General features: G+C 33.6%; 2 protein-coding genes across 2 annotated transcripts; both read left to right on the top strand.

The window, feature by feature from the left end:
• Positions 1-6,655: 6,655 nt before the first annotated feature.
• On the top strand, positions 6,656-10,947 carry LOC114270127 (glycerol kinase-like). Its single transcript, XM_028211524.2, has 4 exons — positions 6,656-7,003; positions 7,101-7,322; positions 9,013-9,979; positions 10,459-10,947. Exons 1-4 carry the CDS (start codon positions 6,867-6,869, stop codon positions 10,702-10,704), a joined length of 1,572 nt encoding a protein of 523 aa, XP_028067325.2. The 5' UTR covers positions 6,656-6,866; the 3' UTR covers positions 10,705-10,947.
• A 1,345-nt stretch (positions 10,948-12,292) lies between these two features.
• LOC145812928 (uncharacterized) lies at positions 12,293-13,588 on the top strand. The gene has a single exon (XM_082908167.1). The coding sequence runs from the start codon at positions 12,293-12,295 to the stop codon at positions 13,586-13,588; it is 1,296 nt and encodes a 431-aa protein (XP_082764293.1).
• The last annotated feature ends 6,070 nt before the right edge of the window (positions 13,589-19,658 follow it).

Here is a 19,658-nt window from a genome sequence, read left to right as displayed (position 1 = left end):
GACAAATAATTTAGATTGAAAACAAATAAAAAATTTAAGATTTAAATTGACAAAATTAAAAATTTATTTTGATATATGAGTCAAACTTTAGATTTTTTTTTTGATTATTCCAAAAAAAGAAAAAAAAATCAAATCATGAGTCCCACTTCTCCCTCACCACCAATCATATAATGCTCCACACCTCTTCATTAGAGGTGTGTATTGTGCGATTCAGGCGGTTTAAAAGTAATATTATGAATTAAATGATAAATTGATGAATTAACGAATTAGCAAATTGGCAAATTATGATTTTGGTAGTTTTGGACGGATTGAAAAATATTCTAATTAATTATCAAGTATATGAGTAATATATAATATTAATTTGCATAATATTTTTCATATATATAACACAAATTAATTTTATATAATATTTTTCATATATATAATTATTAATTTGTAACAAATTTCACATCTTAGATCTCTCTTACACTCATTTTTATTTTGATATTTTATAAAAGGTTACAAAATATATATGTATTAACTATAATGGAGTGAAATGATTTTAAAGATAGATTATAAATTTAAAAATTTAATCTACAATTAACAAATTAATACGAATCGATATTATTATTTTAGTTAAATATGATAAAATATCACATCTAACTCATAATCATTTTTTTTTTCTCACAAAAATTAAAAAAGTCAAAAAATTTATTCAAAATAAAAATTTTTAATCTTAAATTAAAATAATTAAAAAAATTAAAAACCAACCCCGTTCAAACTAATCCAAAACCTAGCGAGTGTCGGAGATATCAAACTCTGAGCGAGTACAGCAACGATTTTTATAAGAACGAAAAAAGTGCACGGGAGCACCGTGCACACCATCAAGAGTAATGTTAGGGATACTAAATTTTTTATTAAACAAATGACTAAATATTTCACATGGGTGTGGGGTCCGCAATTTGTGGATCTCACACCATGTGAGACATTTAGTCATTTATTTGGTAGAAAATTTGAGACCTCTAGTATTTTCCCACCATCAAAATCCCATCGTACAAATACAGAGAACGTGTAAGCAAATCACGGCTTCCACGTGGCAAATAAATAAACCCACCAAAAAAGTTGGGTGGATAAGATAAGTTTATGTAGTTGGCAGCCTTTTTTTTTTTTTTCAAATTTTTATAGAGAAATAACTGTCCACTAAAAAAAATACAAGTAAATTACAAATATATCTATAGAGGTTTGTTTAAAACACAACTTATCTCTTGTAATTTAAAAAATTATAAATATTTTTTTATTAAAATTTTTTTAACAGAATTAACTAAAAAAAAATTTCATAATTACTCTTCTATACAATAATAAAATTACTTAAATAATTAATTGAAATATATTTTTAACATCATTAAAAACTGTTAATTGACTTGATAATTTATTAATAAAAATGGATAATTTATTATGAATTAAAAAGCTTAGAGGATGAAATGTAATTTTTAAAACAACGATTCGTATTTTAATCAAATTTTAAGAATATATTTATAATTTACTCTAAAAAGAAAAAAGTATAATATTTTTTAATTATTAAAATGTATAATTTTTTTCATTAATTTATAAATTTTTTTACCGTACTATTGTGCAGTTTTCTAAAAAATTATAACGTGGTGTAGGAAGGTCACATGACTTTAGGGAAATGATAGAAAGCTCTAAATATAGAGTTTTAATTTGAGCTCTAATGATGTGTCAAAGCAAAAAAAAATAAAAAAATAAAATAAAACAAGGCACAAACATCACATCAGGGTGGGACTCACCTTCCCATTAAAGCTCTAAAGCATTTTTGCATGACTTTATTCTTGACCAAATATAATTTAGGGTAAATTATAAATACACCTCTTGAGATTTGATTAATTATAAATCGCTCCTTATTATTCTGAAAATTACATTCCATCCCCTAAAGTTTCTAATTTTATAACAAATTGGTCATTTTATTACTAAATCATCAAGTCAATTAATAGTTTTTAATAATATTATAAATATATTTCAATTAATAATTTAGGTAATTTTATTATTATATAGGAAAGCAATTATGAGTTTCTTTTTTTTAGTTAATTCTATTAAATAAATTTTTTTAACAAGGGGATATTTGTAATTTTCAAACTGTAGAGAGCAATAATTACTTTAAGCAAATCTTAGAAGGTGTATTTGTAATTTATCCTATAATTTATCATATCCTTTTTGTCCCTCAATCATCTAATAAAAAATTGTAAGGCTAAGTTTGTCATCTTCAAAAAAAAATCAAAAAGTCACTATCCTATTTAAGTCACATCATCTTATTTAAGTCATATCACCTTTTTACCACATCACTTCAAACCCAACTCATATTTCATAAAAAATCAAAAAGTACACTTATTTAGAACATTCCAAACAACTCCTAAATCTCAATTTCTTCACCAATCATAACTCATTTAGAATATTACGCGATCGTGTCGTGATTTGTGCACCATTATCTCCGGACAATTAATAACATCATAATTATAAAATAATACTGACCACGCATAACATTACATTGAAATTCTTACCTCACAATCTTAAATTGGATCAAGTGTCTTACAGCATCTCCAATTCACTAGGCATATAATATTTATTAGTCAAAATGTCTAATATGACTCACTTTTTTTAACTCCAATGCATTAGGTATATGATTAGATATTTTGACTCAGCTCACATTCACTAGTTACATGTAGCTAACCTTCAAGACTAGGCAAAATATATTTAATCATTAAGATTCATTCCTTTCATTTTTGTTGTTCACGTGACATTCTATAAAGTTAATAGTATTTGAATGAATAGTTAAAATAAATAGCATGGTTGTAATAGAAATGTAAGACAGTTGACAGATAAAATAAAATGTATATTTTATAGTAATATTTCGATAGGTAAAATACTTACTACTGTTGAAGATGCTCTAGGCACACTAATCTAGCCAAGAATTTTTTGTTAATAAAAATAATTTAATTGTATTTTTATAGAATGGTAGGAGAGCAAATGAGAATTGCACCGTATATCACGAGTTTCATCTGTGCGGAATACAGGCCCACTTGAACTTTTAATTCAATTATTTAAAATTATTTCTATTTAAATGTACTTTTTTGGTAACACATTTAAAATAATATTTAAAATTATTTCTATTTAAATGTATTTTTTTGGTAACGCATTTAAAATAATCATATATAATATTTTAATTTTTGTAAATATTCATAGAACACATATAATAATCATATTTTATTTATTAAGGACATTGATTTAGTGACGGTGTAATATCATTTTGTAGTATCACTTTGCAGATTTAACTCCGACGAAAAGGAGTTCGATATCTTCTCTTATTGAGAAGGTGGTATAATGAGCATTGGACTGGGTAATTTCTTTGTTGTGGTTGTTGGGTTGAGCTAGATAGATTTTTTGAGGAGATTATTGAGTTTATAATTATTTAGTTTAATAATATGTATAATTAATTTCTTATCAATTACGAAAAAATCATACTCCCTCCGTCCCAAAATAATGGTCCCTTTTGGGGAATCCAACTTTTTTTGGTAGTACAATTATTGCATTTGAAAAAAGTTGATTTTCCAAAATTATCCTTTTGATAGTACATTTTTTGAGAATATCAATGCATAATTGTACTTTTTATGTTGTTTATTAATTTAAAAGAAGGTTAAAATAGGAAATTTATATTATTTTTGTACTTGATTTTTGAAGAGGGACTAATATTTTGGGACAATGAAAAATGGAATAAGGGACTAATATTTTGGGACGGAGGGAGTATTTTATTTATGCCAAATTTGGCAAGTTGTCAAAAAGTCAGATAGTCAAAAAGTTACTCAAAAAGTTAAAAAGTTATTACTATTCACCAAAAGTAAAAAATTACGGCTGCACAACTCTCAATCCTAATTTTTCTTTACACACTAATTTATACAATTTTTTAATACACATTTTTCCATAAAAAAGTCAAAAAATTAACCCAAACATCCATATTTTTTTCTCAATTTTTTAGTCTAAAAAGATAAAAAGTGTACTTATTTAGAATATCTCAAATAATCTCTTAGTATTATATTGGGAGAATTACTGTTCAATTGAGAGAAGGAAAAAAAATTATAAACACACGAGGCTACAAATGATTCTATGGCGGAGGGAAAGAAAGTTTGTGGGGGTGCAAAGTTTCCCTTGTAGCCCTTTATGTTTATGTAATTTTTTTTCTTCTACTTCTCTGGACAGTAATTTCTCCTATTGTATATGTCAACATTATATTGATAAAATTATAGATAAAATATGATTAAAAAATATAATATATATTATTTTTAAAGGAAAATAAATATTAGAAAAAACAATTAGTCGATGATATCAAAGCGGTTATTTTTTTTTTTTTGACTAAATCAAACAGTAAATCTAATAATTTTAATATAATTATATCAATATTTTTTTAATAAAATTAAAATAATCAGAATTAATACAAATACAAATGAAGTTGAGAAAGATACAAAATAATCAAGCTAATGCACATGGTGCCAAGATACGAAGATAACCAAGCTAAAATATATATTTTAATAAAAAGATATGATAATATATATATATACTAGTGGGTGGCACACACACGATGTGTGTGCAATTTAAATAAGTAGGAATAAAAAAAAATAATAATGAAATTGATGTTATAATGTGTACTTAGCTTAAGTGGTATGAGTCCTCAGACTTAAACCCATGGTCATGGGTTCAAGCCTTGCCCATCTCTTTGTTTAACTTTTTTTTCAAAAATAAAAAATACTGCCACATGGCATGAGGAGAGTAAAGCAAGCTTCAAGACACCAAAATTCCTGTTCACTTTATAATAGTACTAGCGGTTGGGCACACACGATGTGTGTGCAAATTAAATAAATAGGAATAAAAGAAAATAATAATGAAATTAATATTATAATGTGTACTTAGTTTAAGTGGTATGAGTCCTCATATTTAAACCCATGGTCATGGGTTCAAGCCTTGCCCATCTCTTTGTTTTTTTTTTTTAAAAAAATAAAAAACACTGCCACATGGCATGAGGACACATGGCATGAGGAGAGTGAGGCAAGGTTCAGGACACCATATTATGTGTTCACTTTATAATAGTATAGATAGATAGATAGATAGATAGATATATATATGACTAACATATAATGTATACTATTAAGTATTGTTTTCTATATGACTAACAAATTAGGAGGTTAAGTGTTACATAAGTTAAATTTTAAAAGAGTTTAATATAATTATACTAAAAATGTGAAAAATTTTAAGGGTGTAAATTCTCTCCAATACACTTTGTAGACTAGAGACGGTGCTGTTGACTTCGTGGAGCTCACTACGGGTTCCATTTCAGTTATTTGAACTGTCATGTGTTCCATTTCGATAATCCGAATTGTTAAATGTGTAAAATTCATTGAGTATTTTATCATTATAAAAAATCACGTTAATTAGATATTGATAGACAATCCATCAAAACACATTTTTGTCTTAAAATTATATTTACCATTGACAAAAACATGATTTGATCAAGGGGCTATCCATATCCAATTACTGTAATTTTTTATATGGATAAATTACTCGACAAACTATATATATTAACGATTCAGATCATTAAAACAAAACCCGTGGTGAGTCTTACGAGTCCAACACCAAATGGACTAGAGAGAAGCCTTATTTTTTTTTTTAAAGGGTTGAGCTTCTCTCTACATCTCAACACGAAAAAACTTGAGGGGCCCGTGGGACCTATCATGGGTATCTTTTTTTATAATTCAAATCGTTTATTTTGTAAAATTTGCAATGTATATCATCTGTAAAAAAAATTATGCTAATCTGATAATTATAACTTTTTTTATTTTATCGTATTTGTCTTTTAAATATATATGATATATTTTAAAAAATATATTTGTCATCTATTTTTCAGAAATAAATGCTACAAAATAAAATTGTTACAATTATCATATCAAACTAATTTTTTTTATAAATAATATATATTGATGGTATTACAAAATGAACTATTTAAATTATCAAAACGAGATTCGTAATGAATTTTTTAGGCTCCTCTAATTCTCTTGTGAACCTAAAACAAGTAAAATATTTTTTAAATCTCAAGGAGATGAAAGTTAGCGTAATTAACTCAATTTTTTTTGGAAAAGTATTTTTTAATTTTTTATAATAAAATATGCAAAAAAAAATAAAAAAAAAAATCAGCTTATTTGATTCCATTTTTCAGAAAATAGTTTTTAGAGAATTTTACTTTTTTATTTTTCGTATTCTAATGTTTTCAACGAATTTTTTTTTAATTTTTAGACACACCTAACATAAATACACTTAAAAAGTATAATATGTGTATTTTTTAAAAAAAATATACTAAATACCAAAGAATACAAAAAAAAATACATTTTTCATATTTTTGTATATTTATTAATTTTTAAAAATGTTTTTTCACGAATATTTTATAATTTAGATATATGTAAATAAGGTGTATCTAAAAAAATAAAAAAATTACTTAAAATTTAAAAAATATTCACTAAAACTAAAAAAACACAAAAAACAAAAAAATCAATTTAAAAAAAATTATATTAAAAAAACTGAAATCAAATAAATATAACCTATTAAAAAAAAATGCTAATATAGGACTAGTCAAATAATAGCTTATCTATTTTGCTTAAATTACTTGACAAACAAACCTGGCTACATTCCCGAGAAAAAAATTCGAACAAAAACTATGAAGTCCAAATTATCCATCACGTTAACATCAAAATCTTCATAATCTCTCTCTCTCTCTCTCTCTCTCTCTCTTCATACTCTGTATTTTGGGATATAACTGAAAGGAGAAGAAGCAAATGGCGGAAAATGAAGAATTGTTCATTGGTTCAATCGATCAAGGAACCACCAGCACCAGATTCATCATCTACGACAAGCTTTCTCGCCCAATTGGATCTCACCAGGTGGAGTTCACTCAGTTCTACCCAGAAGCAGGGTAATCCCAATCTCTCTCTCTCTCTCTCTCTCTCTCTCTCTGCAATTCCTCTGTTTTTTAGAGTAATCTAATTTTGATTGATTCGATGTCTGTGTAGATGGGTAGAGCACGATCCGATGGAGATTCTAGAGAGCGTGAGGGTTTGTATAGCGAAGGCTATTGACAAAGCCACTGCTGATGGGTTCAACGTGGACAGTGGTCTCAAGGCAATTGGTGTCACCAATCAGAGGGAGACCACCCTGGTTTGGAGCAAATCTAGTGGATGCCCTCTCTACAACGCCATTGTTTGGATGGATGTCCGTACCAGTTCTATTTGCAGGTCCATTTTTTGTTTTTGTTTTTGTTTTTAATCAATTTATTTTTGCAAATTGAAGATTGGGAACATTTACTGATTGTGATCATTGCCTGTTTCTTGAATTGTTTAGTTTTCAATTGGGTTTTGATTGATATTTGTTGGTTTTTTGGGAATGGGAATCTAGTTCTGTTCTGGGTATTCGTTGTTTTGGGGTTTTGATCAATACCCATTTGTTAAATGATCTACTTTGAAATGGTGTGAGTCAAATTTGGATTTTAGTAGACCCCTCTTTTGGAATTTTGCATCCTTTGTCTGCATTTGTTTTGGGTGATTATATTTACAAACCATGTTTTGTCACACTCACTATACACCATTTGTCTTGTTCAGATATCAATTTCTGAACCAGATACAAATGTTCAGATATCAACTATTGAATGGGATTTTTGTTTGAACAGTTAGTTTTTGTTGAGAAGTTGATATTTGAAAATTTTATTTTTATTTGAAAATGATATCTGAACAGTATAAATAGTGTTTGTTGAGATAAAGTATTGTGTGCGAATATAATTACCCATTTGTTCCTCCATTTTTTAACGAAGGGGCCTACGTTATGATCAAAAGGGAAGAAGGGTCTATGTCTGTAGTTCTATTAATGTAAATTTGGTGAAAAAAATTCAATTAACAGTGATATGATACCATATCATCATAGAATGACCATTCAATTCAATAATAAATTACCATGAGTAGTGAACCCACTATACAAATATGATAGTTATTAGATTGTATTGGGTGGTAGTTATATTTAAATTATGGGATTCACTCATCCGATCAGGGATGAAGCGAGATTATGGCATGGGGTGGCCATGGTCCTTGTTAACTTTTTGAAAATCCATCTCATATATGATATATATATATATATATACTGCTCATAAATATGTTGTGTTCAGTAGTGGCCCGGTCAAGAATTGGATTAAATATTAGGTATAATGGTGATATGAGTGATAATATTACCAATTGAAAATTTTCACATTACTGTAGCGAGACTATACGATTGGGTTAATGGAAGATAAGTAGCCTCCACCTGATCCCATTTACATTTTTTAATTGGCTGCTAATAACACCACGTAATCTGATCGTTACTAATTGAGGGTTCTTGATTTATTGGCTATTTATTGTTTGTCTGTAACATGCAACTTTGTTTTTTTTTTGTTTTTTCTAATTTTCTTATTGTATTTGTGTTTTTTATTCATGATGACTTCTAAGATTTTTATTTTGAAAAAAACTTCCAATTATTTTTTGTTGAAAAAAGTTATAGGTGAAAATTTGATGAATTTCTTGAAAAAAGAAAAGAAAAGAAAAGACATGTGGAGTACCATTTTCATAGTGGACCAAGTGGTTTTGTATCAAAAATTTATTCATTTATTTTTTTCATGTATATATTTACATTGAATATTTTGTCTAATATATTTTTATTCATTGAAACTAGGGTTTGAAAAATATAAATATAGTCATTTTTATTTGTCTAAATTTTACTATATAATATTTGCCCTCCAAAGATAAAATCCTGACTCCATCCCTCCATCTGATGCGTCTATTATTGACACCACATGTTAGTAATGATATGGTGTTATACTGTTGCACTCAATTTACTTTTAATTTTGGAATAAACAACTTTTTATTTTATTTTATGTACCTCGCTATTTTGTATTTTGTACAGGAAATTAGAGAAAGAGTTATCAGGAGGACGAACCCATTTTGTTGATACATGTGGTTTACCCATAAGCACATATTTTAGTGCATTAAAGTTGTTATGGTTGTTGGGCAATGTTGATGCTGTTAAACAAGCTGTGGCAAAAAAGGATGCCCTGTTTGGAACTATAGACTCCTGGTTGATCTGGAATTTGACTGGAGGTGTTAATAATGGTTTACATGTCACTGATGTTTCAAATGCATCACGAACTATGCTCATGGATCTGAAAACACTTGATTGGGATAAATCCACATTGGAGACACTCAAAATTCCTGCTGAAATTCTACCCAAAATTGTCAGTAATTCTGAGATTATTGGAAAAATATCAACTGGATGGCCAATCCCAGGAATCCCAATTGCTGGATGTCTTGGTGATCAACACGCAGCAATGCTGGGGCAAGCTTGTAGGAAAGGAGAGGCAAAAAGTACTTACGGAACTGGGGCTTTCATACTTCTCAACACTGGTGAAGAGTTGATTCAATCTACTCATGGTCTATTAAGCACTTTAGCTTTTAAGCTTGGCCCAGATGCTCCGACAAACTATGCTATTGAGGGCTCAATTGCCATTGCAGGAGCTGCTGTTCAGTGGCTCAGAGACGGTCTTGGGTTAATTGGAACTGCTAGTGAGATTGAGGACTTGGCTATGCAGGTTGAATCCACTGGTGGAGTTTATTTTGTGCCGGCATTTAATGGATTATTTGCTCCATGGTGGCGTGATGATGCTCGTGGAGTTTGTATTGGGATTACGAGGTTTACAAACAAGTTTCACATTGCTCGAGCTGTGCTCGAGAGTATGTGTTTCCAGGTGAAAGATGTGTTGGATTCGATGCACAAGGATGCAGGGGAGAAGGGTGAGGTCAAAAATGAGAAGGGGGAATTCTTGCTTAGAGTGGATGGTGGTGCTACTGTTAACAACCTTTTGATGCAAATTCAGGTCAATTTTTCCTCACATTTTCTGCTCTATGCTGAATTTCATTGCTGTTTAATTGAATCTAAACTAGGTCAGCTTAGGATAAGAATGACTGTTTTTTTTATTGATGTGTTTGAAGTTACTTTTTTATGTTGGAAAGTTATCTAGTTCTGGATTGAATTGATTCTGAATTGGAAATGAACCCAACCAATTTGATTTTAGTTTTCCCATCTACTATAGAATTGGATAATTACAAACATTTCTGCTGTAATCATATTGTTCCTTTATTGTAGTCTTAGAAAATATTTTTCCAAACTTTTTGTCGTGATCTTGTGTTATTCACGCATGATCTTCCTTAGGTAGTTAAATTATAAGTCTACTCTATTGTCTTTTTAAGTTTTTTTGGGCATATTTTCTTATCAGTTCATAAATGGCCGCTAATTGTTTTTCTCTCTATGCCAGTCATATATGTCACGGTTTCATTTTGAACTTGTGATTTGCAGGCAGACTTGTTGGGTAGCCCAGTGGTAAGACCAGCTGACATAGAGACAACGGCTCTCGGAGCAGCCTATGCTGCCGGTTTAGCTATTGGGGTTTGGACAGAAGACGAAATTTTTTCTTCTGGGGAAAAGAAGGAAAAAGCTACCATTTTCAGTCCAACATTACAAGAAGATCTGAGGCAGAAAAAGGTGGAGTCTTGGTGCAAGGCTGTTTCAAGATCTTTTGACTTGGCTGATCTATCCATGTGACTGACTCTTCTTCATTATGTTTATCTTACTAGCCTTTTCATTTTATCATTTTCTCCTCCCAGTTTACTTTCTATAATGCTTATGCAGGTGCGAATGCTAGAAACCTTACTTTGATTTTAGTGGTGAAGTTTATATCATAATAAAATGTTGATTTGGGAGTATCTCCACCATTACATCATCCAATGGTTGTAAAATAGTCCTGTAAACTTATCTTTATTTCAAATTCAGAAAAAGTCATTACAACTGATGTGGCTTAAAAGTTCAAAGATAACCCGGGTTGCATTAGCACTTGGAAGCCTATAATAATTGAGAAATTCAAGAAGAAATTGGCCTTGTGGAAGCAAAAATACCTTGCTAATCTGCCCATTTATTATCTGTCGCCATTCAAGATTCTTGTGGACGTTGCGAAAGAATTGGAGAAATTTCAAAGACAATTCTTATGGGGGAGATAATAGTGAATTGGAGAAATTTTAATATGATTTTGCTTTGAAAGTCTGGTTGGTGGGGGATGCAATGGGCATGCTGTGGCTCTTTGGAGACTTAAATGCTATGGTGGAAACTTAATTCATATTGTATTGCTAATTTGCATCATCATCATTTTCAAATAACGTATTTTCTGCAATGACATCACTAATAATGCATGCTAAAGGCGTGCCTACTACACCTGCAACTCCCATCATAAATGTCCAATTATGAAAGAAAAGTCTGTTAAAAGTGACAGAAAAATTACAAAAAGTACTTAATTTTTTTTTTGGGCGAAAATCACCTTTTACTAATTGATGGCTAATTTTTTTGTATTATCCAAATCTAACGATTAGAATTAGTTTTTGATATGGTACACATCTTTTTATTTTTTATTTTTATCAAAGAAAAATCCGCAATTGAAATTGGAGATTTCCACTGTCACGACTCAAATTATTTTAGAAATCAACGGCTCTACTTATATAGAATAAACCATGTAATCAAAGAAAATGTTATTAAGTGTTGGCATGAGTTGTAAAATGAGAGTGAGTGTGGCATGAGTTGTAAAGCAAGTGTGCATGTGGCATGAATTGTAAAGCAAGAGTGCATGTGGCATGAGTTGTAAAGAAAAGTGATTGCAGGGATTGTCTAGAATAAACTCTGTATGATAGTCTATATATATGGACTTGTATTTCATAGAAAAAATGAATAAGAGCTATACAGTTGTTCCATGTCTCTACATGGTATCAGAGCAGAGATCCTAGGCTTTCTGCTTCACACTTTACACCTTCACCAGACCTAGCCGACTATGGCAACTCCATCCACAGACCAAACATCCATTACCAACCCAACCCTAGAAGACCTAACATCCAGAATGACAGATTTACTGTCCCAGACCCTGACTCAGAACCAGACACCAACCCATGAAATTTCCGCTGCACCGATCGGCATCAAGTTGGATGGCACCAACTATGCTCTGCGGTCCCAAGTTTTGGAGATGTATATCTCCGGCAAGGATAAACTTGGATACATTAATGGAGATCTCCAGTAGCCCCAACAAACTGACCCAATATGGCGAAAATGGTGGACTGAAAATTCGATTGTGAAATGGTGGTTAATTAACTCCATGGAATCAAGCATGATTGGTAATTTCATTCGATTCCCAACGGCAAAAGCAGTGTGGGATGCCATTGCCACAACTTTTTTTGATGGCACAGATACATCGCAGGTTTATGATCTCAAGAAACGGGTGACCAAGATGCGACAGGGCGGTGAGCAAATTGAAACCTACTACAATGGCCTTCAGGCCTTATGGAGGGAGATCGATTTCCGACGCCCCAATTCGATGGTCTGTCCCAATGATATTCAGAAATTTACTTCCATTCTACAAGAGGATCGAGTGTATACCTTTCTTGATGGCTTAGACGATCGGCTTGACAAGGTTCGTAGCGACGTACTTCTCAAGAACCCGTTCCCCTCAGTCGAACAGGCATATGCCTATGTTCGCCGTGAAGATTCACGACAGTCCGTGATGATGGTCAGCACAGATGGACAGGTTGGCGCTGCTATGGCATCTCGAGGAGGAACCCGCTCCAATCCGCAGCCTCTGAAACAGCAGCTATCGATGGTCCCAACTGGGAAATCTGCAGTTAGAACTCGGCCTGCAGCTGGAACTCGGTCCGGTGCAGCGCTACCCAAATCTGGTTTGTCTTCTTCCAGCCGTAGCTCTGGGCAGCCATCTACTGAAGGTCATGGATGTATTTATTGTGGCAAGCCCAAACACACCTGTGAGACTTGTTTTAAATTACATGGGTTTCCAGAATGGTGGGACGAGTTCAAAGCCCGGAAACAAAGTGAAAGTGAAGCTGCTGTCAATAGTGTTTCGGGACGGGCTGCTTTAGCACATGCGGATCTCGAGTTGTCTCTTCTAACGTCCACAAGTACTTCTCATCTCCTAGATGGCTCTACCCCTTTCAGTGCTTCAGGTAACTGTGGTTATGCTTTATTTAATTCCACTCCGGATGCCTTTAATGGTTGGATACTTGATTCGGGAGCCACCGATCATATGACGTTTGATCCCAATGACTTTACTTCTATTACTCAACCAAAACGGGTAAATATTGCTAATGCTAATGGGGTCACTTATTCGGTTACAGGAGCCGGCACTGTTTCTCTCTCTTCCTCACTCTCATTGTCAAACACTTTACTTGTTCCATCCCTATCAAGTAAATTAATATCTGTGGGACAAGCTACTGAAGAATTCAATTGTTGTGCACTAATATATCCCAAGTTTTGTTTTCTTCAGAATATTCTCACCAAGGAGATCATTGGTTGTGGTACTAAGAGGGGGGGGGGGGGCTATATGTTATGGATGATTTCAGTCCCGACCAAGCTCATCATGTACAACAAGTGCCCAATGTGAAACGTCAACAGATTTGGCTTTGGCATCGTCGCTTGGGGCATCCATCCTTTAACTACTTAAAGCATTTGTTACCCGATTTATTTTCTACCATTAGTGAGTCTGATTTTAAATGTGACACTTGCATTTTGGCCAAGAGTCACCGTGTGCCTTATCCTTTGAGTTTGAATAAAAGTAATGTTCCATTTACTTTGGTACACTCCGATGTTTGGGGACCTTCTCCAGTTTTAACTCCTTCCGGGATTCGTTGGTTTGTGACCTTTGTGGATGACTGTACTCGCATGACTTGGGTTTATTTGTTGAAACATAAGAGTGACGTATTTCCTCTTTTCCAATCCTTCCATGCCATGATTCAGACTCAATTCTTTGCCAAGCTTTAGATTCTCTGCTCCGATAATGGTGTCGAATATATGAATGATGCATTCAAGAGTTATTTTAACACTCGTGGTCTCATTCATGAGACCAGTTGCTCTGCCACTTCTCAACAGAATGGTGTGGCGGAACGGAAAAACCGACATATCTTGGAGACTGCTCGGGCCCTTTTGATTGGTGCCCATGCCCCTCGTAGTTATTGGGCCGATGCCATTGTTACAGCAGTTTATTTGTTGAATCGCATGCCTTCCAAAGTCTTGGACTTTCAGACACCGCTTCAGGCTCTCTCATGCCATGGCTCTTTACCCTCTGTCCTGATGCTCCCACCTCGGATATTTGGGTGTGTTCCTTTCGTACATCTCCCGAAACCTCAACGTACTAAGCTTGATTCTTGTGCTCTACGTTGTTTTTTTCTGGGCTATGTAACGCATCAGAAAGGGTATCGATGTTAACATCCTCCCACCCGACGTACTTATGTTACCATGGATGTCACATTTCTCGAGTCTGAGTTCTTTTTCCCTAACCCCATGACCGATTCTCCTCTTCAGGGGGAGATACGACATAATGAAGAGCAGAATTGGGTTGTTTTCAATTTCCTAGCAATGTGGACAGAAGTAGCTTATCCCGAGCCTACCGTAGCTTCTACCACTACTACAGCCACCGTTCCTACTGATGTATCAGGAAGGACTGCTGACCCTGGAATGGAAATCATAACTACACCAGCTTGTATGGCTGACTGTAGAGAAGAACCTGGTAGAAGTCTCGACGATGAAGACCCCCCTCATCAACCTCTAATACCCGAGACTGATCAATCTCTTGAGAATATTCGTAAGGTAACTACTCCTCCTCCTGATAATGCTTGTGATACTTCTGTTGGTTATCAATTACCTTTCAGGCATAACCGTGGAAAACCACCAGACCGATACTCTCCAGATCATGTGAGTAAGAAATCCATATATCCGATTGCCAACCATGTCTCATCTCAGAGGTTATCAGATTCAAACATTTGTACGCCAGTTGTCTGTTGATCATATTCCTAACCAAGTACCCAAAGCCTTGAGTGATCCGAAATGGATGCATGCTATACAAGAGGAAATGGCGGCTCTTCAGAAAAATCAAACATGGACACTTATTCCTCTGCCGAAAGGGAAGAAGACTGTCGGATGCAAATGGGTCTTTTCTATCAAACACAAGGCTGACGGATCTATTAAGAGGTATAAGGCAAGACTTGTGGCGAAGGGGTACACACAGACTTATGGCATAGATTATCATGAGACGTTCTCTCCAGTGGCGAAGCTGAACACAGTCAGGGTATTATTGTCTCTTGCAGCTAATCTAGATTGGCCACTGCATCAGTTTGACGTACGGAATGCCTTCCTTCATGGTGATCTCAAGGAGGAAGTATATATGGATGTTCCACCTGGATTTTCATCTTCTCAAAATGGAGTCGTATGTAAACTGAATAAGGCACTATACGGCTTGAAGCAATCTCCCCGTGCATGGTTTGGACGGTTTAGCATGGCTATACGACAATGTGGTTTCAAGCAGAGCAATTCAGATCATACACTATTCCTAAAACACTACAAGGGAAAGATAACAGCATTGATTATTTATGTTGATGATATGATAATTACTGGAGATGACGTTGGGGGGATTTCTAAACTCCAAGAATATTTGGCGACCGAATTTGAAATGAAAAATTTGGGTGGGTTGAAGTATTTTTTGGGAATTGAGGTGGCTCGGTCAAAGCAGGGCATCTTTCTATCCCAAAGAAAGTATGTGTTGGATTTACTCGCAGAAACTAGAATGCTTGATTGTAAGGCTGAGGACACTCCAATTGTTCAGAATCATCACCTAGGAGAGTATTCTGATCAACTACCTGCGAATAAAGAGAGGTATCAAAGGATAGTTGGAAGACTAATCTATTTGGCACATACTCGACCGGATATCACATATGCTGTGAGCGTTGTAAGTCAATTCATGCACTGTCCTAGTAAAGATCATATGAATGCAGTTGTTCGAATACTTCGATACTTGAAATCAGCCCCAGGGAAAGGACTTATGTTCTCTAAGAATAATCATCTAAATATTGGTGGTTACACAGATGCAGATTGGGCAGGCAACAATACTGACAGAAGATCTACTTCGGGATATTTCACCTTTGTAGGAGGAAACCTTGTTACTTGGAGGAGTAAGAAACAAAAGGTCGTGGCTCTTTCTAGTGCAGAAGCTGAGTTCAGAGCGATGAATAAGGGACTTTGCGAACTCCTTTGGTTAAGGAAGTTACTTACAGAATTTGGTTTCCCACCTGCTTCAGCAATGGAGTTATTTTGTGATAACAAAGCAGCCATTAGTATTGCTCACAATCCGGTCCAACATGATCGTACAAAGCATGTTGAAGTGGATCGACATTTCATCAAGGAAAAGCTCGAGACTGGGATAGTTCAGTTTCCGTTTGTTAAATCAGAAGATCAACTGGCAGACATGCTAACTAAAGGCGTGTCAAGTAAAATGTTCTACAACTCACTCGACAAGTTGGGCATTGGCGACATCTTTGCACCAACTTGAGGGGGAGTGTTGGCATGAGTTGTAAAATGAGAGTGAGTGTGGCATGAGTTGTAAAGTAAGTGTGCATGTGGCATGAATTGTAAAGCAAGAGTGCATGTGGCATGAGTTGTAAAGAAAAGTGATTGCAGGGATTGTCTAGAATAAACTCTGTATGATAGTCTATATATATGGACTTGTATTTCATAGAAAAAATGAATAAGAGCTATACAGTTGTTCCATGTCTCTACATTAAGTGCACTATAAAAAAGTACATATGGTATTTTTTTTTTCATTTTTTTTTATCAGCAACAAAGAAATTTTATTGATGAATAATGAATTACACCATACATCAATGAAAAGGATGGATGCACAAGCATCATAGCTAAGTAGTATGATCCCAATTAAGTTGGCACCATAGAACAAGCCCAATCATCTGCAATATCTCATCAAGTTGGTGAGTGACCAACCAAAAGAAAAACCACAAAAAACACCAACAATAACAACACCACTATTCCCTAGCACTGGTGCTCCGATTTCATAACACTTCCCACCCACAGAATCTCAAAATCAGATTTACCTTCTTCTTCACCCCACCACCAGCCCACCAATGCAGCATTTTAACAAACTGACCCAATACTGCTACATCTGCTACTCACCAGGCCATTGCAAAATATATACCAAAACCATGACCGAATACTGCTGCTGCTCTCCCCCCCTGCTACAGAAATGCAGAGCAGATTATGAACCAGACCCTCCCACACTGCTGCTGCTGTTCTCCATGGATAGACGCTCCTACTGCCCAGGCACATTTACATCCTCTCTGATTTTAAATGCTTTTTTTCACCAAATGAAAGTTACTCACAATATCATTTACCGAATAAAGGCACCCAGAATTATGTGATTTTCACCAAAGTGCTAACCTTACCTTAATTGTCTCACATAACTCCACCAAATCTAGATGCTTATCAGAAAAAATACGTTCATTTTTGCATTTCCAGACAGACCAAATCACTGCTGAGGGAATAGTTCTCCAAAACATCCTTTATTTTTTATGAAAATTCCAGTTCAACTACCATTGTAATAAACACTCTACTGAACCAGGTGTTACCCACTCCAGCCCCCACCACTCAATTATGCATACCCACACATTCCATACAAAAGGGCATAGCAGTAAAATATGATTAGAGGATTCAAGTTCAGATTTGCAGAACACACAATGTAAATCCACATTTCCCCTCAATACTCCAATTCTGTGCAGCAAAGCCTTTGTTTTAAGTCTACCCTTCTAGGCCAACCAAGTAATGAATTTGGCTTTAGGTGGAGATAAGTTGTTCCATATCAGCCCAGCGGAGCTGTGTAAAGAAACAGAATCATATCACACCATTTATATGTACTACAAACCTTGAACCCACCTATTGGATCAACCTTCCATTTCACAGAATCCTCATTCTCCATGCCTATCCTAGGCCCTGTTCCCAACAAATCAATGAGTTTTACTAACTCATCTTCTTCCCAAGCATGTAGATTTCTTCTAAAACTAAAACACCACCTGTCTGAATTACAAAAAAATCACAAATTTTTTACAACATGTCTATTTTTAAGTATGCATATCATAGGTTTTCTTGACAAACAATCATAAAATACTCTTTCGTGTGAGCCTCACAACAACTGTCTAAAGTGCAACCATTAATATTTTCGTGCAAATTGACGGAGCGGGAATTTGAAAGAGCATACAAAAATGCTAGGGGAGATTATAAAAAAAAAGAACCTTTTTAAGTCTTAACAAAATGAAGTCTGAGTTTTTAATTTTATCAATTTAAATCATAATTTTTTTATTTGTTTTCAATTTAAACATTTGTTTAGCTACGTTAAGCAAAATCGATGAAAAAAATGAGTATTTTTGTCATTAAACTCAATAAAAATGGTATTTTAGACATGGTAACTTATGTATACCTCCATTGAGTTTAATAATTAAAATACTCTTTTTTCGTCGGTTTTAGTTAACGAAAAATAGGCGAATAGTTTAGATTAAAAAAAATCAAAAGATTAAGGTTTAAATTGACAAAATAAAAAATTCAGGATTTATTTTGTTATAAGGCTAAAACTTTGGGGTTTTTTGTAATTGTCCCAAAATATTAAATTAATCAATTATTTTTTTTATTTGTATTTATCATTTAATGTGATATACTCTATTACTCTTAAATATTAATAATATATATATATCAATAAAAATATAATGTGACACATTAAATTGTAAGAGTGACATACTTTATATGCTTGTCGTAGGTTCTTTCTTAAAAACCATATCCTCCTTTGCTTACTTTATTCATAGAGTTCGAATGAAAAGAAAAAGAAATGATTTTAATTAAGATTCAGTAGGGTTGGAATGCAGAAAAGGTTGACAGATTCACAACATGATTTTTTTCATTTTCACGAGGTACAAGTCTCTTTTGTGTATTGTGTCAAGTCTTTGTATGCTTACACAAAAATTCATATATAGTATAATTATTCTTTCACTATTCGACCAAAATGTAATTACCACTATTTTGTTTCGATTGAAAATTAAGGTTTGAAAAAAGTGAAACAGTGACTTGTCATACTGCAATTACGGTATAGTTCACTTATATTATTATCCACACATAGATTAGTTGAAAACAACAAAAATTGTTAATGTAACAAATTAATTTGACAATCCATCTTGCTATGTACCGTAATGACTATATAAGATGGTATATGTGGGAGGCAAAATTCAAGTTAGAAGTCACGTGATATTTGTTGAGGCTGATCAGGGTCAGAAAGGAGAGTCAGACTAGAAGGTCGAGTTAAGAAGTTGAGCTAGAGATAGCTCGTCACCAAGCTAGATTTCTCGGACTAACGGTTTGAGCCTTAACCAGGCCCACACTTACTCCACCCAACATGGATTTTTCCACTCTAAAAAATTCGCAAATGTGAGACACAATTCCCTAAAAAGCGGAACAAAATGGAGGAGTTATAGGGACCTCTCAACCGCCTCCAATGGTTGGAACACTACAACAAATTTGGGATTTAAAGACGAAACAAATTTGTCCCAAAATATATATATTTCGTCACCCAAACTAATTACGACGAAAATTTTTCGTCACCCGTTTTGTCGCCAAAGCCTCGTCGCTAAAGG

The sequence above is a fragment of the Camellia sinensis genome, chromosome 15 (genome assembly GCF_055761805.1).
Source record: "Camellia sinensis isolate YWXY chromosome 15, ASM5576180v1, whole genome shotgun sequence".
NCBI classification, from domain to species: Eukaryota; Viridiplantae; Streptophyta; class Magnoliopsida; order Ericales; family Theaceae; genus Camellia; species Camellia sinensis.
Note: the sequence above shows the minus strand (reverse complement) of the source record. Positions and strands in the feature narration are given on the sequence as shown.